The following is a 27,175-nucleotide window of genomic DNA, read 5'->3' as shown; positions in this document are numbered from 1 at the left end:
CAAAGAGTTTATATAGGATTGGAACCAATTGTTCCTTAAATGTTTGGCAGAATTCACTTGTGAATCCATCAGGCCCTGGAGATTTTTTTTAGGGAGTTCAATAATGGCTTGTTGAATTTCTTTTTCTGAGATAGGGTTGTTTAGGTATTTAATCTCTTCTTCATTTAACCTGGGAAACTTATATTTTTGTAAATATTCATCCATTTCACTTAGATTATCAAATTTATTGGCATAGAGTTGGACAAAATAATTTCAAATTATTACTTTAATTTCCTCCTCATTGGTGGTGAGTTCACCTTTTTCATTTATAATACTAGCAATTTGGTTTTCTTCTTTCTTTCTTTTTTTAAATCAAATTGACCAGAGGTTTATCAGTTTTATTAGTTTTTCATAATACCACCTTTTGGTTTTATTTATTAATTCAATAGTTTTTTGCTTTTGATTTTATCAATTTCTCCTTTAATTTTTTAGAATTTCTAATTTGGTATTTGATTGGGGATTTTTGATTTGTTCTTTCTCTAATTTTTTTAGTTGCATGTTTAGTTCATTGATTTCCTCTTTCTCCAATTTATTCATATAAGCATTTAGAGCTATAATATATCCCCCGAGAGTTGCTTTGAATGAATCCCATATATTTTGGTATGTTGTTTCATTATTATCATTATCTAGGACAAAATGGTTAATTCTTTCTATAATTTATTTTTTGGTCCACTCATTTTTTAAAATGAGGTTATTCAGTTTCCAATTTGCTCTGGGTCTATATCTCCTTGGCCCAGTATTGCATATGGCATTTATTGCATTGTGATCTGAGAAAGATGTATTCACTATTTCTGCCTTTCTGCAGTTGATCATTAGGTTTTTATGTCCTAGTACATGGTCAATTTTTGTATAAGTTCCATGTACTGCAGAGAAAAAGGTATATTCCTTTCTATCCCCATTCGGTTTCCTCCGTAAATCTACCATATCTAGTTTTTCTAACAATCTATTTACCTCCCTAATTTCTTTCTTGTTTATTTTATGATTTGATTTATCTAGATCTGATAGTGGGCAGTTGAGGTCTCCCACTAGTAAAGTTTTGCTGTCTATGTCTTCCTGTAATTCTTTCAGCTTCTCCTCTAAGAATTTGGATACTGTCCCACAGGGTGCATATATATGTTCAATATTGAAATGACTTTGTTGTCTATGGTACCTTTTAGGAGGATAAAGTTTCCTTCCTTATCTCTTTTAACACTATCTATTTTTGCTGCTGCTTTGTCTAAGATAAGGATTGCTACCCCTGCTTTTTTTACTTCAGCTGAAGCAAAATATATTTTGCTCCAACCTTTTACCTTTATATGTATCTCTCTGCTTCAAATGAGTTTCTTGTAAGCAGCATATTGTAGGATTCTGGTTTTTAATCCACTCTGCTACTTCCTTATGTTTTAAGGTAGAGTTCATCCCATTTACATTCAAGGTTATGATTACTAATTCTTTATTGCCATCTGTGCTATCTTCCCTCTGTTTGTATTTTTCCCCCTATTCCCCAGTATTTTGTTTTTGAATACCACCCCCTTCAGTATGTTTGCCCTCCTATATCACACCCTCCCCTTTCTTTCCCCTTTTTCCCTTTTCCCTTCCCTTCCTTTTGTTATTTCCCCTTATTTCCCCACTCCCCTTCCCTTTCTCTGTCCCCCCTCCCCTTTTCCCCTTTTAATACTTGAAAGGTTAGATGTTTTATAAGTTAACTGAGTATGTGTAGGTTGACTTTAAGCCAAGTCTGATGAGAAGAAGATTCAGGTGTTTCTCCTCTGCTTCCTTCTTCCCCACTATTACCATAGGTTTTTTTATACCTCTTAGTGTAATGAGATTTACCCCATTCAATCCCCTCTCTCCTCCCGTCTCTTTCCTGTCCCCCTTTTTAGGGAGGTAGTGTATTTTTTTAGATCATTCTATCTAGGTCATAGAAAATTCTGAGTGTCTGTCCCTTCTGGTTCAGTATATTCTATTGAATAGAGTCAAAATTCCTGAGAGTTATTAGAGTCTTTCTCCCAAATGGGGTTGAAGCCAGTTACATCCCATTAGATAGCAGTCTCATGGATAGGTCATGGATGTCCATCATTTCTGGCTAGGTATATTCTCTCTGTTAGAGTTACATTTCTCAGGATTTATGAGAGTCTCTTCCCCTGCCCCCCCCCCCCAATGCTGGGATATAGCCAGTTTCAACTTACTGGATTGCATTTTTTTTTCCTTTTACCGCCTCCCCTTTTTTTTTTACCTTTTCATGTGTCTCTTGAACCTCCTGTTTGATGTCCAAATTTTCTATTTAGCTCTGGTCTTTTCATCAGAAATTTTTGGAATTCTTCCATTTCGTTAAATGTCCATCTTTTTCCCTGGAAGAGAAGGCTCAGCTTTGCAGGAAAGTAGATTCTTGGCTGCATTCCAAGCTCCCGTGCTCTTTGAAATATCTTGTTCCAGGCTCTTCGATCCCTTAAATTTGATGCAGCCAGGTCCTGCGTTATCCTTACTGTGGCTCCTTGATATTTAAATTGTTTCTTTCTGGCTGCTTGCAGGATTTTCTCTTTTATCTTATAGTTCTGCAGTTTGGCCACAACATTCCTTGGTGTTTTCATTTTAGGATCTTTTTCTGGTGGGGATCGATGTACTCTTTCAATAACTACTTTGCCCTCTGATTCCATGATATCAGGGCAGTTTTCCATCACTTGATCCTGTAATATTAAATCCAGGCTTTTTTTCTCTTCAATGTTTTCAGGAAGTCCTATAATTTTCAGGTTGCCCCTCCTCGATCTATTCTCGAGGTCAGTGGTTTTGTTGATGAGGTATTTCACATTTGCTATTTTTTCTATTTTTTGATTTTGTTTAACTGACTCTTGCTGTCTCATGGAGTCATTAGTTTCTGTAGACTCTGTTCTTTTTTGGGGGGAGGAGTTTTCTTCATTAACCTTTTGCAACTCCTTTTCCAATTGGTCAATTCTACTTTTGAAAGAGCTTTCCATTTGACCAATTGAGGTTTTGAGAGAATTAATTTCTTTTTGCATTTGTTCATTTGAGGATCTGAAAGATTTAGTCTCCTTTTGTCTTTGTCCAATTGTACTTTCTAAGGTTTTGTTTTCTTGTTGCAAGGTATTAATTGTCTCTCCCAAATTTTTAAGCTCCTTCCTTATTTCTTCAAGGAAGTCTTTCTGTGCTGGAGACCAGATTGTATTCTCCTTAGAGGTTCCAGGTCTCTCTGAGTTGGGGGTCTTTCCCTTCCAGGAATTTTTCTATGGATCTACCTTTCTGCTGACCCTTCTTCATTATGCTAAGACATTGAGTTGGGGGGGCAGTGCTGGTTCACCTGGGCTTGGGATTGCCAAAGGCTTTACTGGATGCACTTTCTCTGGCTGGCCAGTAGGAGGTGCTGGTTGCTTTCTCTGTAGTGTCTGTGACCTTGGTTGAGGCCCTCTCCCTTTGCTTGAGGGAAGGAATTGGAGGTATTGAATTCTTTTGCCTTCAATCAATGGTGGGCTTTGCCCTGGCCTGAGGTCATTCCTCAGCTGGGCTGTTTCTTCTGCTCACACACCTGGGACTGAGGCAGAAGTAGTTTGCAATTGTTTATTTTGGAGGAGGTGTGCAATGGAGTGCAATGGAGGTGTAGACTCAGAGTTTCTCAGACCTGAGGAGCCCAGGGATGATGTCTGCAGCTCTCCTGCACCAGACCTCTCCCCACAGCCCCTTCCCCAAGCTCCAGGGGGACAGCACCAACACCAGCACCTCTGCTTCCCCGAGGACCCAAGCCCCTTTTGTCCAGCCCCACCGCTGATCCAGCAGGTTCAGGTCTCGGGCCCTCAGACTCCCAGTTCCAATTCATCTGTTAATCTGGCTGATCCCGGGCTGATCCTCCCTCGGAGCCCAGACTCACTCACCGGTACTCAGCCAAGGCTGCTGCGGGAGACACATCCTGAGGTAGATGTTCCTCTCCTGGCTTTTCTTTTTGAGTTTCCTGGTTCGGATTTCTTTTAAGAGGTTTGTTTCATGTGATAGATGGGGAAGAGATCAGGAGACTTTAGAACTGTGCCTGTCTTCTCTCCGCCATCTTGGCCAGAAGTTAATGTTATTTTCTTAAGCATATTTTTGGATCTCCTTGACTAAGCTGCTGACTTGGTTTTCAGGTTTTTCCTGCATCTCTTTCATTTCTTTTCCTAATTTTTCTTCTACCTCCCATACTTGATTTTCAAAATCTTTTTTGAGCTGTATAATAGAGCCCAACTCCTATATTTCTTGGAATCTTTAGATGTAGAAGCTTGAACTTTGTCATCTTCTGAGTGTGTGTTTAGGTCCTCCATGGGACCAAAGTAATTATCTATGGTCAGGTTGCTTTTTTTTTCTGTTTACTCATTTCCCCAGCCTATGCCTGGTTTGGGGGTGCTTCCTGAGCTTTTGAGTATTATTGGGACTCCCCTGCAAGTTCCTTCAAGATCCTATGGGATGCTGTGACTACTCTCCTGGTCTGTGGATGACCACAAGCTCACCCCTCTGCCCCGGAGCTGTGAGGGAGGTCCCTGCTCTGTGGGGGCCCTAGACTGCGACCAGGGTCTGAATATGGGTCAAAGCCCCAGAATCCTGTCCTAGGGACAGAGGACAGACCTCAACAGTCTCCCTCTACTCCCTTACCTTCTGAGGGCTGAGCACTCAGAAAGCAATTGCCTGGCGGCTCAGGCCTGCTTCCATTTCCTGGGATCTGGGCTGTGCTGAAGGCCACGGCTATTCTGAGGAGGGCCACACTGGCCTGGGCTTCATGCTCACTCTGGCAGGGGTCTCCCTGCTGATCTTCCAAGTTTTACTTGGTGCTCCCTGGGGTGGCAGATCAGGAAACTGCTTCTGCTGCCAGGAGCTGGGATTCCAGGGACCCAGGAGCCCTGGGGTTGTTCCCAGATGACTGGAGTTCCTTAGCTCTGGTGTTCTGCCACCCCCTCCAACCCCATGGAACAGAGCCTTCCCACTATTTTCCAGGTTACCTTGGCCTGGAGAATTGCCTCACTGGATCTTTCTGTGGGTTCTCTCTTGAAAATTTAGTTAGAGTTATAATGTTACGGTTTTTGAAATATTTTGGAGGGAGCTCCTAAGAAAGGCTGTCCTTCTGCCACCATCTTGGCTCTGCCCTTGTCATTCTTGTTGGATATGAAAGCCCCTTATCTTTTTCCTTAGCTTTAGAGGTCTGTCACTGTGGCATCTAACACCTCCTCTTTTCCTTACCTTCTAAGGACTGGGAGGTCAAGAACTATTGATACCACTAAAGCTCATACTTTCTGGGGATGGGTGATGCCTTCTTCAAAAACATACTTTTGTCCTCTCCACCTCCTTATTAAATTCATTTTTTTCCTGCGGGCTTAAATATTCCCAGTTACGGCTCTGAATATTTTCCACATTTTTAGAATGCTTGTTTCTATGACAGGTATTTACAGGCAAAGTCAATGTCCATTCCTCTGATGCCTTATCAAAGAAAAGAAATAGCTGGCAGGCTTTAGACAATATATTTTATGGATCCTAAAGTTAGTAGGGATGCTAACAAAAGATTAAACAATATGAATTATTGAGATCCTTGCATTGTTGTGAGTTTTTAGATAGTATAGCTCCAACAACCTCAGAATCTGAAAAAGATTTCCTTTCCCAGTGCCATGTGGTCTGGTGTGAGGTTAACAACCCACACATACTCTACTATATCTACCTAGTTGTTTACATATTGTCTCCCCCATTAGAATGAAAGTACCTTGGGGGTAGGGAATTTCATTATTTATTTATTTATTTTTGCTTCTCTTTGTATATCTCAGGGTTTAGAACAGTTTCTGGGCTTTTTAAGTGCTTAGTAAAAGCCCTTAAACTGACATTTACCTAATGTTTGCCACAATCCTATTTAAGGCTTACACCTGGATTCAAAGATTAAGCTTGTCCACATCTGGGAATAATTGATTGAACATAATTGTTGATGAAATCTAACAATGTCCTTCAGTTTCTGAATATAGAGAAGACTCAGAATAAAAGTAGCAATTCATTGATTAAAATTCTTGCTTTCTGAAGTCTCCAGATTATGTCATGAAGTATTGATCTGTTTTTTAAAAAGCTTTTAGTGAATTTCTTTTCTTCTCTCTGTCTCTATTTCATGCTTTCTCTCTCCTTTTTCTCTCCCTTCTTCTTTCTCCTCCTTCCCCTTTCCTTCCCCACTCCCCTACTCTCTCTATTTCTTTTTTTGTGCACTTCTCCCTGTTTCTTTCTCTAATAGTCAATTTATTTGAGAGAGAGTTTGTTTTCTTTCAGCCTCCTGCCTCCTCTCTGAAAAAGCATTTAGCATCTTGAGAAATGGCTGAATGGAGCAAACAGGAGAGGGAGTGGCAGGGTTCTAAATGGAATTGCGGATGAGACAGGTGAAAAGTATGAGAATAAAGTGAACATAATGAAGATAAAAAAATAGCAAGGTTAGCAAGGCTATGACTTGCGAATATCAATATCCATATCTATGCACTTGAGACATTAATGGTTTAGTTCTCATTTTTAAGGAGAGCCTAACAGAAGCAGTATAGCTAGATATAAAACGTAAACTGCCAAAAATTAAAAACTCAGCTTTGAACATTTTGCAGAGTATTGTATACCTTTTCCAAAGTCTCTAAATTTTATGTGAGTTTTTCTAATTTGTCAGGTATTCCAATGTTTCCCTCTGCTTCTTTTTGGACCTCTCTTGGCCCCAACCTATTTTCTTTGAGAGATGAGCAATTTTGGTCAAGTCCAGTCCAACTTAGAATTAAATTCCCTACTTAGGGAAGAGCTTTTCTTCCTCTTTGATGCACTTTCTAAGGAAAAGCTTACTTGCAATATTAGGTGTCAAACAGTTAACATGAGTGAAGTACATACTATATGCCACCCTGTGCTAGATCCTAGGGATACAAATACAAAGTATATAACAACCCCTACTCTCAAGGAGATTAAAGTCTAATAGAAGAGTCAAGTATATATAAAACTAAATGCAGAAGAAGATGGTGTATATATATATATATATATATATATATATATATATGAGTATATATACATGTACACATGTATACATGCATGCATTTACATTTATACATATATAGATACACACAATGCATATGCTTATATATTTAGTTAAATGCAAAGTAGATTGGATTAGGAAACAGTCTTCCCTAAGATATTTGAAATGGGAGTTGGAGGACAGCAGAATCTCTAAGATAGGGAAGTTGCAAAGGATGGCTTCCCAAATGCCTTCTCAACTCCAAATCGGTAATACTTTGGTGCTATTGCCAGGGCTCTTTTATTTGGGCTAGATGAAAGAGCTTGGAAGGCAGAAGAGGTTGTTGGAAGCTAAAGTACCAAGTACTGCCCACCTCAATATATTTCCTCATAATATATTGCTCATCTTCTGTGTCAAGAAAAGATTTCTATCTGTGGTCCTCTATTCTCTGGGACCAAATATAAAATTCTGTCTTCTGTATTTCAATTCCTTCACAACTTAGGCTTTTCCTTCCTTTTCAGCTTTCTCACACTTTCCTTTCTTCTTTTCATTCTACATTTCAGGAACACTAGCTTACTTGGTATTCCATACAAATCACCCTCCATCTAGAACTCTATTCCTTGGCATTTGCTATTCTTTATTTCAAATTCCACTTTCTTCAGGAGGCCTCTGCCAGTGGTATGCTTTTAAATGTTTAACAACTAGCTTCGCTTGATGCCCCACCAAATGTATGCCTGACGTACTTTTAAGTTTGATCTGCTTTTCTAACATTTTTCTCCATCTCTTCCTAGGTCAACAAAGAAACAATAAATCAAGCCTTAATTCACAGAATTTCCTAAATTCTAAGTGATAAATGCTTACATTGAAAATTTAATAAAGGATTCTAACAAATTGAACTGATTCCTTTCCATTTCTCAAATTACCTTTAATCCTCACTATAAATATTATATGTACACAGTTATTTGTATGTTGTCTCCTCCATTTAGAATGTGAGCTGCTTAAGGATTGTTTTTGCCTTTCTTTGAATCTCCAGAACTTAGTACAAAATCTGGCAAATACTTATGAAATGCTTATTAATTGGTTACATTGATCAAAATTGTACTTGTTATTGTCAGTATATTCCATTCATACAAAAATGATAGGTTCACATAATGTGATTTATTTCCCTGTGACCAGGAAGAGGGAAATAACATCTTCTGACTGGAATATTTTTGGTCCATGGACAAGCTGTCTGGGAACATTATGTTGGCTAAGCTTAATATTGCTTCTATTTCCTTTTCTTTAAAGCAGGAGTTTTTAACCTGGGTTCATGGAACCCCATGGGTTCTATGGGTAGATTTTTAGAGGATCCAAGAACTTGGTTAGGAATTAAAATATTCACTTCAGGTTTCCTTTATAATCCTATATATTTTATATTATGTATTTAATACCATTGTTTTGAGAAAGGGTCTACAGGTTTTACCAGATTGCCAAAGAAGGATCCAGGATACACAGAAGAAGTTAAGAACCTCTTCTATAAAAATACAAAGAGTTAGTTCATAAGACAAGTGTGACTTTATATCACAGGGCATCATTTTCTTTTGTGTTCCTTTCCATTTGGCTTTGGGCTCTTGGGAGCAAAGAATTTACTAATTTACCAGAACTAACACCCCCACCCCTGAATTAGACACATCTTACTGGAAAACATCAGTTTGTCCAAAAGTAAATTCTTAGCTCTTTTTCATGACTTTGGGTAGTTATTGCTTTTTAGCTGTTCATTTCTGATTTGTAACTACATTGTTAGTATACTCATGTTATGGAAATAACATAGGAATAGAGATTTCAAGCTGGAATAGACCTCAGAAGTCATTTAGTTCAACCTCCTCATTTGATAGATGAGGAAACTGATACCCACAAAAGTTAATTGATGTGCTCAAGGTCACATAGCTAGTAAATGAGGCAGAATTGAAATTCAAGATTTCCTGATTTCAAGAGAAGGTTCATCTACTCTACCCCATGTTATTTCTTGAAGAAGAAAAGTGGTTCAAAATAATGTACTGTTTTATTTCCTTATGCTAAAATGACTGGTTTAGGCAAAGAGATGGATGAAGATGATATAAAGGAGATGAAGAAGAAAATCATTAAAGTTCAGCTTCCAACCTTCTTATACATACCTCAACCATGCTAGACCAGTTCAGAGAAATTCTTCCAACCTCTCCTCAAGAAGACAAGGAAGATTTTCACATATTTTGCCTTTTACACAGCTTGGAGCCAAGACAGAGTATAATAGTTTAAGTTGATCCATTAAAAATAAAAAAAATATATATAACAGAGAGTGGAAATTTTAGATTTAGTAGTAAGTATCATTCAGTTATTTCAGTCATATCCGACTCTTAGTGCCTCCTTTTGGGCTTTTCTTGGCAATGATACTGCCATTTCCTTCATCATTTCACTTCACAGATGAAAATACTTAGACAAACAGGGTTAAGTGAATTGCCCAGGGTCACACAACTAGTGACTAAAGCTGAATTTTAACTCATAAGATAGCTCCATTTGATCATTTTCATCTTCCCTTTCATCCTTTGTCTTCCCTCATGCCAACACATTGAGAGCCATGCCTATGCACACAAATGCTTTTGGTAAAAAGAGAGTTTTAAAGTTGGGAGAGGGGAGAAAGCAGGAGGAAAATGCAAAGAAAGGAAATGTGAGAAGGGAAAGCAAGAGTCACCGTATTTTTTCTTTGGATCATTTTTAGTCTACAAGTTTTTGGTCTACCAGTTTGCTTTTGTTTCCCCATTTTCACTCTTTTTTTTAACCTTTCCTCTCTACTCCTTTATTTTTTTCCACTATGCCTCCTTTCCCACAAATTTGAAATGACAATGAGGTTAGGAATTCTTCAGTTTAGAGAAGGAAAAGGATAAAGTTGTAAACTAATTTCTTCCTCACTTTCAGATTTAGTAATGGAAAGCATGAGTTTTGGTTCTGAATTGTTGAAATGGGATGAAAATGGAAATATAGAATTTTTCTTAGTTATTACTGTATCCATATTTATAATGCTATAAATCATATTTTTATAAATATAAAAGATAAAATAGCAATAGATAGGTAGATAGAAGCTAAAGATTAAATGTTTGCAGAGGAGTTTACAGACATCATAATTTGAATCTCATGACAACCTTATAGTAGTATAGCTCTATTGTCTTCATTTTTACAGGTGGCTGTGGCTTAGAGAGTTGAAAAAACTGCACGATTATCAGATATTTAACAATTTTTAAGCTCATATTTTTAGGTACTTTTAGGTTTATAAAACTCTCTCCATATGTTAACTCATTTTATCTTCACAACAACCTGGGGAAGGGGAGGAGGAGTAAGGACTTTTATTGTCCTGGTTTTACAGATGAGGAAACCATGTCTTAGTAATTTGTCCTCTGTCAATGTCTGAGGTAGGTTTAGTCTTAAACACTCAAAGTCTCTATTTTATCTGATGTATCACTTAGGAAATTTAAGAGGTCATATTCAAACTGCTGCTACTTACTCTTCCAAGAAGAATATTTGTTTTAATATCAATAATCCATTATTGACAATCCATTCAATTATGAGATTCTTGAAGGCAGCAACTGTTTTTTTCCCTCTTTTGTTTAGCACAGTGCCTGACACATAGGCATTTACTAAATGTTTGTCAACTGATTTGTTAATTTCTCAACAGGAATTTGTGCGACTGACTGTGTCTGATGTCCTGACAACCTATGTCACAATTCTCATTGGTGACTTTGTAAGAGCTTGCTTTGTCAGGTTTTGTAATTACTGCTGGTGCTGGGACCTGGAATATGGCTATGTAAGTACTGATCCTTAACTTTCATTAGGTTGTTTCAGGGTCACTTGCTTTTTTTTTTTTTTTTTTGTAATTCATCACACTGAAGAGAAGAAAGTATCTCATAGCAAGCTATGTGAGAATTTCCTTTTCAAAATACAACTACCAAATGTTTAAGGATGCAAATGATAGTTAAAAGACTGAGGAAAAAAAGAAAAGTCAATCCTAATTTATATTGCATGTCTAGTTAAATAAGCCTAGAATCATGAAAGCAGAATATGTCTAAGGAGCAGGGAGTAGGGTAAGAAGGGTCCTAAATTATTCATTGAGTTCAGTTTTGAAAATATGATAGATTGGTGAGTAGCCACTGGTCCTACTTTTTCTTCCACTTTTCCAACTTCTCATATTTCTAACAGAGAGTCAGAGAGTTATGTCACCTTCCTTGTGTCTATTTGAAATATTGATGAAAAGTTCTAATCATGGCTTCTGGTTTTACTTTCTTTCCTCAAGCTCTCTATTTTCCCTGATGATCACTATTAACCCCTTCCCCTCATTCCCAATCCCTTGCAGAATTTGAGATGAGTCTCAAAATAAACCCTTAACAGAAAATGCTAAGGGGTGGTTAGATAGTGCAGTGGAAAGAGCACCGGCCCTGGAGTCAGGAGTACCTGAGTTCAGATCTGGCCTCAGATACTTAATAATTACCTAGCTGTGTGGCCTTGGACAAGCCACTTAACCCCATTGCCTGGAAAAAAAAAACCTTAAAAAAAAAGGCCGAGACTCCCAGTCTTATTACATAGCATTTCCACTCTTCTACTCTCCCTTCCCATTACTGTTGCTATCAAATCATTTTCTTGCTTCTAAAGAAAGTATTTAAGGGGTGGCTAGGGGGTGTAGTGGATAAAGCACCGGCCCTGGAGTCAGGAGTACCTGGGTTCAAATCCGGTCTCAGACACTTAATAATTACCTAGCTGTGTGGCCTTGGGCAAGCCACTTAACCCAGTTTGCCTTGCAAAAACCTAAAAAAAAAGTATTTAGAAATGATATTGAGCCTGATGTTCCCTTGTTTCCATGTCTCTTTCCACTAAGATTGTACCAGTAATGTTGGACCTATGCAAAACCATATTCCTATATCATATCTAGAATTAAAATAATGTATACTTCGGTTGATCATTCAATCAACAAACCTTTGTTAAGGTCTTAATACAGACAGGTCTATGTGTCATACTATTAGGAATTTGACATACAAAAGTGAAATGATTCTTGACCTGTTTATACAAGATAATTTATCAGGGGAAATATAGAACTAGCAACTATTTCATTTTGAATTTCATGACATTCTCTATCTCTTCTTTGGTCATAAATTCTCCTCTCCATCAATCTGATGGTTATAAAAATTCCTTGCTCTTCTTATGGCTTATAGTATCAACTATATAAATAATCTATCCATTTTAACTTCATCTTTGTATATGGTATGAGATATTGGTCTATGCCTTGTTTCTGCTGTACTATTTTCCAGTTTTCCTAGCAGATTTTGTCAAATAGTGAGTTCTTAATCCAGAAGTTGAAGTCTTTGGATTTATCAAACAGTAGATTAATATAGTTATTTGCTACTCTGTCTTGTGAACCTAACCTATTCCATTGGTCCACCACTCTATTTCCTGTCCAATATCAAATATTTTTGATATCTGCTGTTTTGTAATATAGTTTTCCATCTGCTATGGCTAGATCACCTTCCTTTGCATTTTTGTCGTTTTTCTTGACATTCTTTATCTTTTGTTCTTCCAGATAAATTTTGTTATTATTTTTCTAGCTCTGTAACATAACTTTTGGATAGTTTGATTAATAAGGCACTTATTAATAAGTAGATTAAATAAATAAGTAGATTAATTTAGGGGAAATTGTCATTTTATGATATTAGCTTGTTCTACCCATGAACAACTGATATTTTTTCAATTTCTTTTTCTAAAATGTGATTGTTTAAGTATTTATTTCCTTTTCTGCTAATCTGGGCAATTTATATTTTTGTAAATATTCATCTATTTCACTTAGATTATCAGATTTATTAGCATATATTTGGGTAAAATTAGCTCTGAAGATTGTTTTTAATTTCCTCTTCAATGGTGGTGAGTTCCCCCTTTTAATTTTTAATACTGGTAATTTGGTGTTCTTTTTTAAATCAAATTAACCAAAGATTTATCTATTTTGTTGGGGTCTTCTTTTCATAAAAACCAACTCTTAGTTTTATTTACTAATTCAATAGCTTTCTTACTTTTAATTTTATTAATCTCTTTGGATTTTCAGGATTTCTAATTTGGTATTTAATTGGAAATTTTTAATTTGTTCTTTTTCTAGCTTTTTTAGTTGCATTCTCTATTCATTGTTTTCTTCTTTCTCTAATTTATCCATGTAAGCATTTTCATTAATTTCTCTTAATGCCTGCTTTAGCTGTATCCCATAGATTTCGGTGTGTTGTCTTATTATTGTTATTGTCTTGGATGAAATTATTGATTGCTTCTATGATTTGTTGTTGATCTACTCATTTTTAGAATTGGGCTATGTAGTTTCCATTAATTTTATTCTGTCTTTCCATGGTCCTTTGTTACATGGAATTTCTATTGAGAAAGATGTGTTCATTATTTATTCATTTCTGCATTGTACCGTGAGGTTTTTAATGCCCTAATACATAATCAGTTTTTATGTAGGTACCATATACCCCTGAGAAAAATGTATCTTCCTTTCTTTCTCTATTCAGTTTTCTCTGAGATATATTATACTAACTTTTCTAAGATTCTGTAAACATTTTTTGGTTAGATTTATCTAATTCTAAAAGAGAGAGAGAGGTTGAGGTCTCCTATTAGTATATATATATATATATATATATATATATATATATATATACATATATATATATTTAGTATTGATATTCATTGTCTATGGTGTGTTTTAGCAAGATGTAGCTTCCTTTCTTATTTCTTTTAATTAGGTCTATTTTTGCTTTTGTTTTGTGTGAGATCAGGATTGCTACCCCTGCTTTTCTTTTTTTTTTACTATAGCTGCTCCATAATACATTCTCCTCCAGTATTTTATCTTTATTCTATATATCTCCCTGCTTCAAATGTGTTTCTTGTAAACAACATATTGGAGAATTCTGGTTTATAATCTGCTTTGCTATCCACTTCCATTTTATGGGAAACTTCATCCCATTCACCATTATGATTCCTAACTCTGTATTTCCCTCCATTCTATTTTTCCCCATTTATACTTTTTTCTCTCCTTTCACCTTATTCCTCCTCACTAGTATCTTGCTTTTGATGCCCATCTCTCTCAATCTTCTCTTCCCTTCTATCAACCTCTCTCTTTCCGTTTCCATTTCTTTGTAGCATAAGATAAATTTCTAAACCCAATTGAGAGTGTATATTATTCCCTCTTTGAACCTAATCTGATGAAAGATTAAATCAATGCTCACACCTTCCCTTCTTTCCCTGAATTAAAAAGGTCCCCTTCACTTCTTTATGTGATATGATTTACCTTTATCTGCCTCCCCTTCTCCCAATAGAATTCTTTTTATGCCTTGTTTTTTAATATTATCACATATCACATTTAATATTATCATAATCAACTTATTCCTATACCCTCTGTCTAAGTATATTCCTTCAATTTTCCTAAGAGATATACAATTCTCAAGATTTATAAATATTATCTTCCTGTATAGGAATATAAACTGCTTAATCTTACTGACTAATAATTTTTTTTCCATTTATCTTTTTATGCATCCCCTGAGCCTTATATTTGAAGACCAAATTTTCCATTCAGTTCTGGTCTTTTTAGTTTGTCCATTCTCTATTTCATTGAATATCCATCTCTTCCCCTGAAAGAATATGCTGAATTTTGCAGGGTAATTGATTCTTGGTTTTAATCCAAGCTTCTTTGCCCTGTGGAATATTATATTCCCAGTCCTTTGATCCTTTAAGGTTGAATTTGCTAAGTCCTTGTAATCCTGACTATGACTAATTGCTATTTGAATTGTTTCTTTTTTCACTGCTAGCTGTATTTTCTCCTTTAGCTGATAATTCTGAAATTTAACTACAATATTCTTTGGAATTTTTATTTCTTACTTTTAGGAGGTGATTGGCATATTCCTTCAAAAGCTATTATACTCTTGGCATAATAGGCAGTTTTCCTTGATAATATACTGATAGATATTGTCCAGGTTATTTTTCTGATAATGACTTTTAGGTAGACCAATTATTCTTCAATTGTCTCTCCTGAATCCATTTTCCAGGTCAGTTATTATTCCTATGAAGTATTTTGCATTTTCTTCAATTTTTTCAGCCTTTTGATTTTGTTTGGTGGATTCTTTATGTATTATAGTGTTACTAGATTTCATCTTCCCAATTTAATTTTTAAGGATTTATTTTCTTCATTTACTTTTTTGAATTTCCTTTTCAATTCATTAACTCTTTATATATTGTTTTCCTTTTCCAATATTTCATAATTCTCCTTCATGACTCAATTCTTTTCCTGGTTTTTCTTCTAATTCTCTTATTTGATTTTTAAAATCCTTTTTTGTGCCAATGATATAGTCTTTGGAGTTTTTATTTTAAAATCTCAGGAGGTGATCTATGGATAGTATTGTTGATAGTATTCTTGGAGAAAAGAACAAAGTTCCTATCCTGGATCTTATCCTTCTATTTTTCTGCTGGAGACAGAGGAGGAATCCTGTTTTATAATAATCAAACATCCTTAAATATTGACTTTCTGATGTCAGAATCATCATATTATCAGCCATATTATGCAGTAGTGGAAATTTGTGAATTTAGAGTCACTAGACTTGAGTTTGATTTCCTAAATCTGCTACCAAGTATCTCTGTATCCTTGGTTATTTAACCTTTTGTAATTTCATAATCCTCACCTATAAAATGAGACAATTCCCAAGGTTCCTTCTAGCTTGAGATTCATGATCATATGATCAAAGGAATTATCCATTTACCAAATGTTTATTTATTTAATTTTACTTTTTTTAAAATTTAAGGTCATGGGGTTAAGTGACTTGCCCAAGGTCACATAGCTAGGCAATTATTAAGTGTCTGAGGTCAGATTTGAACTCAAATACTCCTGACTCCAGGGCTGGTGCTCTATCTACTATGCCACCCAGCTGTCCCTACCAAATATTTATTAAATCCCTATTATATTCACGGGACCACATCAAGGTGATGCAGGGAATGTAGAAATATCCTTGCCTAAAAGGAGGCCCTAGTGAAGTTGGAGAAATAAAATAAAATAAATGTGCAAGTAACTGTAAATTATAAATGCCAAAAGGGAGAATTAGAATCTTATGTATTGTTCATGTAGAGGGCTGAATTTGGGGTTAGGAAGACCTAGATTTGAATCTTGTTTACAATTATTACTAACCATGTGACTAGATAAGTAACTTAAACATTGTTTTACTTTTTGGGGGAGAGATGGGAGGCTTCTGGCACATAGTTAGGTTTTAATAAATGCTTGCTGACTGACATATATAAAATGAGAACTAAATAGCATCATGAGTTTAAATTTCTTGTCTTTAAAATGGGAAGAGTAATATCACCTATCCCAGGAGTGTAATATCCAGTCTTCATAGTGAAAATGATGCCTGAAACAGGCACATTTCTTGAAGAAAAGAAGGTTTTCCCCAGATAGAAATATACTGAGAGAAAGTTCTGGCCGTAGGGAATGACCTTTACAAGTGCTTAGAGACAGGAGGGTGCAAGATGAGATCATGGAAGTCCTGTTTGACTAGAATATAGACCAGGGCTGTACAAACCCACTTTTAAAAGTTTTTAATTGAAACAATAGACAACATATTTTGATTTGCTATCTTAGTGAGCTCTGTAGTAGCTCAGTTTCATTTAGTAAACCCACAAGGCAGGTTGCATTTTAGACAACCCTAAAGCAGAGTATGTATCGGAGAAGAAAACAAAGACTGCAGTGGTAGGCTGGAAGCAGATTGCAGAAGGTTAAATTATATATTATATTCTTTTGCCAAAGAGAAAATACTAAGGGTTTTTGAAGCAAAGAGTCAATTACTTTTAAACATTTGGAAGATTATTCTGATAAATATAGGAATGATGAATCATCATGTCAAATAAAACAAAAACATGATCAATAACAAAAACAACAGCAAAAATCATATAATTATTTCAATAGGTGCAGAGAAAATTTTTGACAAAATATAGAACCCTTTCATATTAAGAATATTAGAAAGCATAGGAATAAATAGAGCTTTTAAAAAATGTTAAGTAGTACCTATTGTATGGGATAAAAATCCACTTTAAAAAATATAGAGACTCCGCTGAGCAAAAACGAAAGTTTATTTGGGCTTTTCTCAAGAAAGGGGTATACTCCAAGTCTCACAAAGATAGTGAAGATCAAGGAGTTGCCCTGAGGTGACAGTCAAGCAAGATTGTATGGCCTAGCACAATTCCTCCCTCTGTAGCCCCCTCTCTTCCAACCTGATTGGTTAAGGTTTTCAGAGTTACAATCTTTACGTGAAAAAATCTACCCAGCAACAAAGAGAAGAATAAAAGGTTTTCATAAAATATTACCTCACCATCCAGATGGCGAGGGTATCAGAAGATTTCTAATGATCTTCTGTTAAATGAATTAATGTCTGAGTATGCAAGATCTTCTAAGGAACTCTACTATCTTCTTAGTTTAGTACTTATCAAACAAGAGAAACCAGGCTACTGTTCTCAAGGTCTGTTATCAAATAAGTGGCTAACTAAGACTGCAAGTTCTCTTCTCTGGAAGTATTCCACTATTTTCCTCCCTAACAGAATCAATGCAAAGTCTTTCTGGAAACAATCCACTGTTTCACTCCCTAGCAGGATTGGGAGGGTGTCTGACTAAGAATGCAAAGCCTCCCTCCCTCTTCTAAGAACAGCCTAAGAGTAATAGTCTGTCTTTGTTTTAATGATTTTTAACCCTGAGAGGACTTCAATAGAATGGTTAACTCTTTAGAGGGAATATTCCACTCACTATCTAAAACAGAAGGCAAATGTTATTGATAATGAGCCCTAATTAAAAATTTTTCCAATAAAATCAGGGGTAAAACATGAATGTCCACTATCACCATTATTATTAAATATTGTGATAGAAATGCTAATCAATGACAATGAAATGAAATGACAATGACAATTAAAAGAATTTGAAGGAATAAGCTTAGACCTTGAGGAAACAAAAATATTCCTTTTTGCAAATTATATAATAGTTTAAAGAACCCTAGAATTAATTAAAAAACTGGTTGAAACCTTCAACAATTTCAGTAAAGTTGCAGAAATAAAATAAACCCATACAAATTATCAGCATTTCTATGTATTACCAACAAAACCCAGCAGAAGGAAATAGAAAGAGAAATTCCATTCAAAATAGTCATAAAGAAAATAAAGTACTTGGAAGTCTTCCTGCTAATTCATACATTGGAACTCAATGAATACAACTGCAAAACACTCTATCTAATTAATTGAAGAAATATTAATTACTCATGATTAGGCTGAGCCTATGTTTAAAAAAATGAAAATGCTATCTAAGTTAATTTAATTAGTCAGGTCATACCAATCAAAATATCTAAGAATTATTTTATAGAGCTATAAAACATAATGACAAAACTAGTCTGAAGGAAAAAAAGAGAAGACTATCAAGAGAATCAGTTTAAAAAAAACCTATAAAAGAATGGGTCCTAGAAGTACCAGATCTCAAGCTATACTACAAAACTATCAAGATAAAAAACTAGCAGGATTGATCAGAGGAATAGCTTTAAGTACCTGATTAGTAATCTGCTATTTGATTTTCCAAAGGTCCCAACTATTTAGAGAAAAAAATTCATTATTTGATAGGGGAAGATCTGCTGGGAATTTGGAAAGTAATCTGGTGTAAACTCAACATAGACCTTTATTTCATACCATATTAGTCTCAAATTGGGTACATGATTTAGACAAAAAGGATGAAGTCATGAGTAAACTGGGATGGGGTGGGAACAGAAATAGAAGGAATTACCTATCAGATTATAGAAATTACCTGTCAGATCCATAAATAAAAGAAGAATTCATGACCAAACAAGAATTAGGTAACATTTTAGTTACATTAAATTTAAAAATTCTTTGCACAAACAAAACTAATGAGATTAAAATTAGAAGAAAAGCATGAAACTGGGGGAGATCTTTGAGTAAGTTTCTCTGATAAAGGTTTCATTCAATTTATAAATTGTCAAAGAATATGAGCAGAGAGTGTTCAGAGGGAGAAATCAGCATAGCTTTAAAAATGCTCTAAATCACTAATAATTACAGAAATGCAAATTAAAATAACCTTGGAGTACCAACTCATTCTCATCAGATTGGAAAAGATGACAGAAAAGGAAAATGATAAATACTGGAGAGTATATGGGAAAAATAGGTTAAAGAAAACACTTTTGGTGGACTTCTAAACTAGTCCAAACATTCTAGAAAACAATTTGGAACTATAACCAAAAATCTATTAAACTAGACAATAAACTGCAAATATTGCTATTAGGTCTATACCCCAAAATGACAAAAGAAAAAGTAATAAGGTTCCATATGGGACTGATACATTAGAACCAATGGAATTTCTAAGGGAACTGATTTTTATCTGAACTACATTCTGAGAGCAAATGATTCACTTATATTAGAGGACTTAAAAACTATAGGTCTTCTTGGAAGAAGGGTCTGGAAAAATTAATTTATCTTACATGACGTAGTAATTTCTTCACTTGAGACCAGGATTTGATATTGTGATTCCTCAACCAAGAATTGAAAACCTGAAAATATTTAGAGTCACTTCAAATCCACTCAGTCCTGATACAACTTATTTTAGCATTCTCTGCTCTAATGAATTACATACAGAGTCATATTTCTGTATGGACCATAGAAGTGGAAAAGAATGATCATCAGACCCTATAGTTTTATAATTTTAGGAGACTTTATTGCCAAGTTTATCTTACTCAATGATTTTATAAGAGAGAAAAGTAAAGCCAAGCCAAGGATAAATAAAGGCCTTAAGCTGGGTCTGGAATCTTGGTTTCCTGCATTTTAGATCTACCTCTATAAGATACTATTTTTCATTAAATATTGTAATACTTCTATTATGCTGTAGTAGATTTCTAAGAATGTAATCATTAAAGACATTATTATTTCAATGACTGCTACAGTCCCAAAATTTCACAGTCATAAGATCTCTAAACTATGTTATATTCAACTGGGTTTTTTTGGGTGGGGTGAAGACATCCTTACTGACTATAAAATGATCTCATCTCAGTTGGGTTTTGGGAAACTTTTGTACTTTTGAGAGCAAAGGAAATTTGCATTAAGTTTGTGCTATTCTCTTTCATTTTCTATGAGATCAATTCAGAATGTCAAAGTACTTTGCTAAAATAGGCTAAGGTTTTCTGGTTCCATTCCTAGACTAGAAGAGATAAGAACTCTGGTCCATAACCACATATGGCATAGCCTGTCCACTAGAGCATCTAGTCTCAAGTGATTAGATGAGAAGGTAGGGATATTCTTGGGTGTGTTATAGTAGATAAAGTTCTGAGCTTAGAGTCAGCCTAGGGTTCAAATACCTCCTCTAAAATTTCCTAACTGTGTGACAGTGTACAAATTAGCTAACCTTTATGACTTTAGTTTTCTCATCTTTAAAATCAAACTAATAATACCTGGAGTACTTATCTCTCAGGATTATGATAAGGTCCTAACTTAAGGATACTATAAATCATTGCTGATATTTACATAAAGTGAAGTCCTATGGAAAAAATTTCTAATATAATTTTAAAGTATTAAAGCATTATAACCTCTAGTGTTAAAATACAAAAACGTCTCAACATCAAATCAAACATTTTATTCTATTCTATTCTATTCTATTCTATTCTATTCTATTCTATTCTAGTCTGTTTGTAGAAAAGCAAATGAAAAATATATAAGTATTTTATACATTTGCACACATATCACATGTACACAGAGCTATATTTGTACATGAACATATGCATATGTCTATCTTGCACTTAAATATTAGATGTGATAAATATATTTCATTTAGATATTATGTACATACATATGTATATGTATGTATGTATTCAGAGAAATGTAGAGAGGAAAGACTAACAAACAACTAGGAGAATCAGGAAAGGCCTTTTGAAGGAGATTCTACTTGAGGAGTAGAAAGCAAGTAGAAAATTCTAGGCAGGTGTGAGATAGACTATCCTTTAATAGTGAACAGCAGAAAGACCAGTATGATTAGAGTCCAGTGTGCATGAAGGGGAGTAATGCATTACTATGTAAAATTGCAAAGGATTTTGAATATAATTTTATTATATACAAAAAGAAATTGCAAGCTGTGTATAATAGATTTGCAGTTTCATGTTAGAGAAATATTTGTTTTACTCCATAAATTGAAAATAAAACAAATAATTTTTTAATGAAAAAATGCTATACAGGGCAGCTAGGTGGCACAATGGATAGAACATTGGCCCTGGAGTCAGGAGTACTTGAGTTCAAATGTGACCTCAGACACTTAATAATTAACCTAGCTGTGTGGCCTCGGGCAAGCCACTTAACCCCACTGCCTTGCAAAAAAAAAGAAAGAAAGAAAGAAAAAATGCTATACAAAGGAATTTGTTTTTTTATGCTAGAATTAGGAACCAATACAGTGTGGAGAAATTATATAATCAAACATGTCTTTTAGGAATATCAATTTTTGTAACTGTGTAGAAGAAGGATTGTAGAGGAGAGATAATAAATATGTAGAGAGACTAAGAAGGACAGATCAGACAAGTCAGAACAAAAATACAACAGTATCTGTCATGCTATTAGAAAGTTCTTTCCAAATTCTAAAGCACTATGAAGGTGTCAGTTATTATAAAATGACTAATATCTTATAATTCTTCTCAATCTTGCCCCTTCCTATCTTTCCAGTTTTGCTACATCTTACTTCTCTCCACACTATGTCCAGCCATGTTGACTTATTTGTTATTTCTCACACAATCTCCTGCTTTGCATTAGCTGCCCTTTTTGCCTCAAATGCCTTTTCCTCTTTCCCTCAATTTCTAAAATTCCTTGGTTTCCTTTTAGCCTTAGTTTAAGGGTTATCTTTTGCAAGAGGGTTTCCCTTCTAAATTTGTATTTAATCTTGTATCTAATATACAAATGTTTATGTATGGACTTAAAATTTAAGGACTTAAAATTCTTGTGATTATTTTCCAAGTTAAGAATCTTTCCCCCAGGAGCAGCTGGGTGGCACAATGGACAGAGCACCAACCCTGGAGTCAGGAGTACCTGAGTTCAAATCCGACCTCAGACACTTAATAATTGCCTAGCTGTGTGGCCTCGGGCAAGCCACTTAACCCCATTGCCTTGCAAAAAACCAAAAAAAAAAATAATCTTTCCCCCTAAATCTCTCTGAGTTCATTAATTCTTTTAAGAAGTACTCCATACTTGTCTCTCATACCCTTAGGCCTACTTTTTTTTAATGAAAGACAGTGAAATACAAGAGGAAGAGCCTTGAATTTTTTAGTTGTTTTTAGTTTTTGCAAGGCAATGGAGTTAAGTGGCTTGCCCGAGGTCACACAGCTAGGTAATTATTAAGTGTCTGAGGTCGGATTTGAACTCGGGTACTCCTGAATCCAAGGCCGGTGCTCTATCCACTGTGCCACCTAGCCGCCCCAACCTTGAAATTTGAGTTAAAAAGAGACCTGAATTCAAATCGCAGCTCTGATATTTACTAGGTGTATGAATGTGGTTAAGGCACTTAAATTACCCAAGTCTCAGTTTCCTCATCTATAAAATGGAAATAATAAAATAATAAAACAGCATCTAGCTGTTGTTGCAAGGAACAAATGATATAATGTATCTAAAACTCTTTGAAAACATTGAAGACAGTAGTCATTGTTTCAATATATTGTGATCTCCATTTTCATCTTATTCAAAGTAATTCAGCCAAGAATTCTTCTGGGCAAATGTACTAATTAGCTACTCTTTTGTGTTTAAAGTTCTATGAATTATTGTATAGGTGGATATAATGATTTACCGTTAAATATATTTTGGGATTTAAGATCATTTTATATAATATGCTCAATCAGCAGATCTTTGGGACAACTTTAATAGAAGGTAGTCTAAGTTACAATCAGTTATTAAGTGCAGGTAATTCCATATTTTACCATTTCCCAGATCTGTCACCTTCTCTCTATTTTAATAACATCACTCACTATCAGGCTACAATATTGAAACAATTTCTACCCTTTGTGGTCTACACTCAATCCTTTCTACCTTTACACAAATATTTCGTTTGTATTGATCTAGTCATGCCATCCTTTTGCTCAAAAATCTTCTATAAGGGGTGGCTAGGTGATGCAGTAGATAGAGCACAGGTCCTAGAGTCAGGAGTACCCGAGTTTAAATCCAGCCTCAGACACTTAATAATTACCTAGCTTTGTGGCCTTCGGCAAGCCACTTAACCCCATTGTCTTGAAAAAAAAAAACACATAAAAAAAATCTATAAATTTAACTCTCTCACCTGTTGAGTAAAACTCTTTTCATGATAGGATCATAGATCCATAGCTGAAAGGAACTATGGCTATTTCACCATATGTCTGTTCCTGATATTCCAGATTCACTACAATTTTGTTCCAGCCTTCCTTTTCCAGCTTGCTTAATAGTGATCTCATCATATACTCTATGCTCTGGCTAAACTGGACACCCCAATGACTCCCTACTTTTCTAGTCTACCAGGTCTTGTCCTTTCTGCCTCTCTGCTTTATTGAGACTATTCTCTAAACCTGGAATGCTCTTCCCCATCCCTCACTTTTTTCACCCACTGAACCTTGTCCCATCCTTTTTAATGATGAATCAGAATTCGAAAGAATCAGTGCTGAAGAATGCTACCCACCACATGACAGACTCAAGATTCAGAATTAGACATGGCTAATGTCAAAATTTGTTTTGTTTAAATATGAATATTTGTTTCTTAAGAATTTTTCTTTTCCCAGAAGGCATAGCATCGGGGAGAAGGGAAAAAAAAATAAAGCAAAAATGAGCTAAAATGTCAACTGAAAATGCCATTTCTTCTTTGTTGTCTTCCCTTTAGATTTAGATTTCACATAGCACTTAGTTTAGTAATTTTCTAATGAATTTATCTTATAGTATATGGTATAACTGTACAGGTGCCTTTGTACCTCCCCACTAGAATATAAATTGTCTGAAGGTAAGAAAAGTGTCTTATCAAACCTTTGTATTTTCCTCCTCCTATTCCTATGTCTAACATAATGTTCTGCACAAGAGGTTACTTAATAAATTATTGTTGTGCTATTTCCTATTCTATTCTAGTAATATTATTTGTTAGTGTTGAATGTAATTGGTAATTAATTATCTTGTTCATATTTGTATGATAGTATTTAACTTGCTGTGTTTGAAATCATTGTGATCCTAACCCTATAAAGATATTTATGTTTCCTTTTAGCCCTCTTACACTGAATTTGATATCAGTGGCAATGTCCTAGCACTGATCTTCAATCAAGGCATGATATGGTAGGCAAAGTGTATGATAGTTTAAAATTGCAAGAAAAATATAAAAGGTCACATGTCCTCATGAATTAGCATGACCTCCATTCAAAGGATACTATATATTGAAAAACAATCTGACAGTTCTCTGCACTGAGTAAAAAATATCTATGGTTGCATCATTCTTGAAGCCTTGCCCCTCAAAGGTCACATACCATCTGTTTTGCACAGTCAGTTTTCTTTAGATGTTTCCCAGAGGAAGGATAATGGGTCTACTTGACAGGATATTTTTGAAGTATTTTTCAGCATTTATGAAACCAGAAATTATATGAGGAATTTTCCCCTGATCTCAACGTTGCAACACAGATTAAGTATGAATGTTGTTAAAAAATATTTTACAATCTGATTTTATTACAAATAATTCTATTGTCCTGACCTCTGATTTCATAAATAAAGGGAACTCTCTATGTAGAAACTTCCTTGATCAGCAATTCCTCTGTAATAGTTGCTTCAAGCAAGATAAAGTGAGTTGCCCATGGTAAAGAGATGTACAGTGATTTTCCCATCATCATGAATACATATATTCATAACCAATGAGAATTAGAAGTAAGAGTAAACTCACATCTTAATGACTCAAAGATCAGGTTGCTGTTCACCATATAACACTGCTCCTCATTTTTAAATAGCAATTATTTTTGTAATAATAATAGCTAACACTATGTGCCAGGTACTATGCTTAGCATTTTACAATTATTACCACATTTGATTCTTAAAACAAGCCTAGAAGGGAGTCCCTACTATCATCCCCATTTTACGTATAAGAAACTGAGGCAATCAAAAGTTAAACAATTTGCCTAAGTTCATATAGCTAGGAATGTGCAAGACTGTATTGGAACTCAAATCTTCTGATTCCTTGTTGTTCCAAGGTCCTAATTGCTACCCAAGGTCCAAATTGATCTAAAAATATTGAGTTTTGGACCTCTATTTAGGAAACAGGCATTCTAGACCTATTTTTGCTATTGTTACTAGCTGTTAAGGTTAAATTCCTCATTTATTTAATGAAGGACTTAAACTGAAAAAATGTCTAATTTCTCTCTTGGTTACAACAGTTGATGAGTCTAAAAAGCCATGCTTTTGATCAGAGGCCCAGTGAAATGCTGGATGTTTAGTTTTGAAACAATTTTATATGGAGACATCCCTATTAGAATGGTTCAAATGATTAGCTTACACACCATATTTATATACTTTGTCAAATGAAAACAGGATCATACATGGAAATCTGGTAGGGAGCTCTTTATGTTATAGTCAGAGAAACTGAAGTCCAGAGTCTTAATCTTGGCCAAGCTTGTATGATTAGTAATTGTGAGAGAAAGGATTTGAATCTACGTCCTTTGACCTAAAGCCTGTATTTTCTTCACCAATACTCTTCATAAACCTTTTACAAATTGGTAATGACTTTTTATAATGGGCATAAATTTTTATATTAGAAACATTTTTAATTTTACAAATGGAATCAAACTATATATTTCACTTGGTTGTCTAGAGTAGACCAAAGTACAAATGGTTAAATTTAATCCATTTTATACTGTTATCATACAGTACAAGTCCAATAAAATATCATTCTACTTAGTGATTATTCAGCACTTTATAGAACAGACTGATAGTCAACTATACTTGGAAGAACCTTCATCTATTGCACAAATCTTTACATCATTTATGTTCTGAATAATTGAATCACTATGTACTATCAGTTAAGTTTCTTCTGTTAAATTTTAAAATCATCTTGCTACAGTAATGTGAGGAGGAAAAGAATATGCCAATAAATACACCGTGCTCTTACTTCTGTTTTCAAAATCCCCTTACATGAACAGATGATGTAATCTTAAGGTTATGAGATTTCTGCTCATTTTATCCATTTACATTTTAAAGTAAAATGCAGTTTTTTTTAACTTTAGTTTTCTAAATTGTTACAAGTAGCAGTTCATTCAAGCTGAAGTGATATCAAAAGAAGTGGCATACAAATTCCACATCAAGACTACTTCCCTGATAGAGGAAACTTGGGTTTGTTTCTAGCTCTCCTTAATTGTCCAAAAATAGGTCTCATGCTAAACCTGCTTGGTCATTGTTTGAACCCTGATTGGCTCAAAGTGAATGAAAGTAGCAATTATGTCTTGGCCAGAAATTCCAGTTTGACTTTTTTTTATTTTTTTGGACTATGCAAAAGAAGGGGTTTTTTTGTTTCTTTTCTTTACTTACCTACCTTAATCATTGAAAAATCCTAAGGATCCCCCCCCCCAACAATTTTTTCTTTTTCTTTTTCTTTGTTTGGAAGTGGTCATTCTTGGACTCTTTGCCTCATCTCTCTCTTACCTAAACCTAATGACTGAATGGATAAACTAGCAAATGGCAGTCAAACTGCGATCTGGGAAAGACCTAGCTTTGAAAGATCATTGCATACAGGACCATCTCTAGTCATCCTGATCCAAATCTGACCACTGGACCCAGATGGCTCTGAAGAAGAATGTGAGGCTGATGACTTTGCATGGTTAACTTCAATTCACTTGCATGTCACAGCATCACCTCCCTGATGTGATGGTGTTCTTCAAGAAGACCAATAATATTGTCTTTAAGAAGACAATAATAATTGCTAAAGGTAGGAAAGGGGGGCAGTTAGGTGGCTCAGTGGATAGAGTACTAGCCCTGGACTCAGGAGGATCTGAGTTCAAATCTGGACTCAGACACTTAATAATTACCTAACTGTGTGATCTTGAACAAGTCACTTAACTCCATTGCCTTGCAAAACAAACAAACAAACAAACAAAGGTAGGAAAGGGAGTAAGC

General features: G+C 35.0%; 1 protein-coding gene across 1 annotated transcript in view; it reads left to right on the top strand.

Annotated features, from left to right (window-relative positions):
- The window catches only part of TMC1 (transmembrane channel like 1), a 146,330-nt gene that overhangs the window by 101,677 nt on the left and 17,478 nt on the right, over positions 1–27,175 (top strand). The window contains exons 12-13 of the mRNA XM_074203763.1: positions 10,686–10,814; positions 24,294–24,361. Coding sequence (XP_074059864.1) covers positions 10,686–10,814; positions 24,294–24,361 — 197 coding nt within the window. The remainder of the gene's footprint in view (positions 1–10,685; positions 10,815–24,293; positions 24,362–27,175) is intronic.

Source organism: Macrotis lagotis, chromosome X, assembly GCF_037893015.1.
Source record: "Macrotis lagotis isolate mMagLag1 chromosome X, bilby.v1.9.chrom.fasta, whole genome shotgun sequence".
In the NCBI taxonomy this organism is placed as follows: Eukaryota; Metazoa; Chordata; class Mammalia; order Peramelemorphia; family Peramelidae; genus Macrotis; species Macrotis lagotis.
The sequence above is the reverse complement of the archived record's forward strand: the minus strand, read 5'-3'. Positions and strand labels throughout refer to the sequence as shown.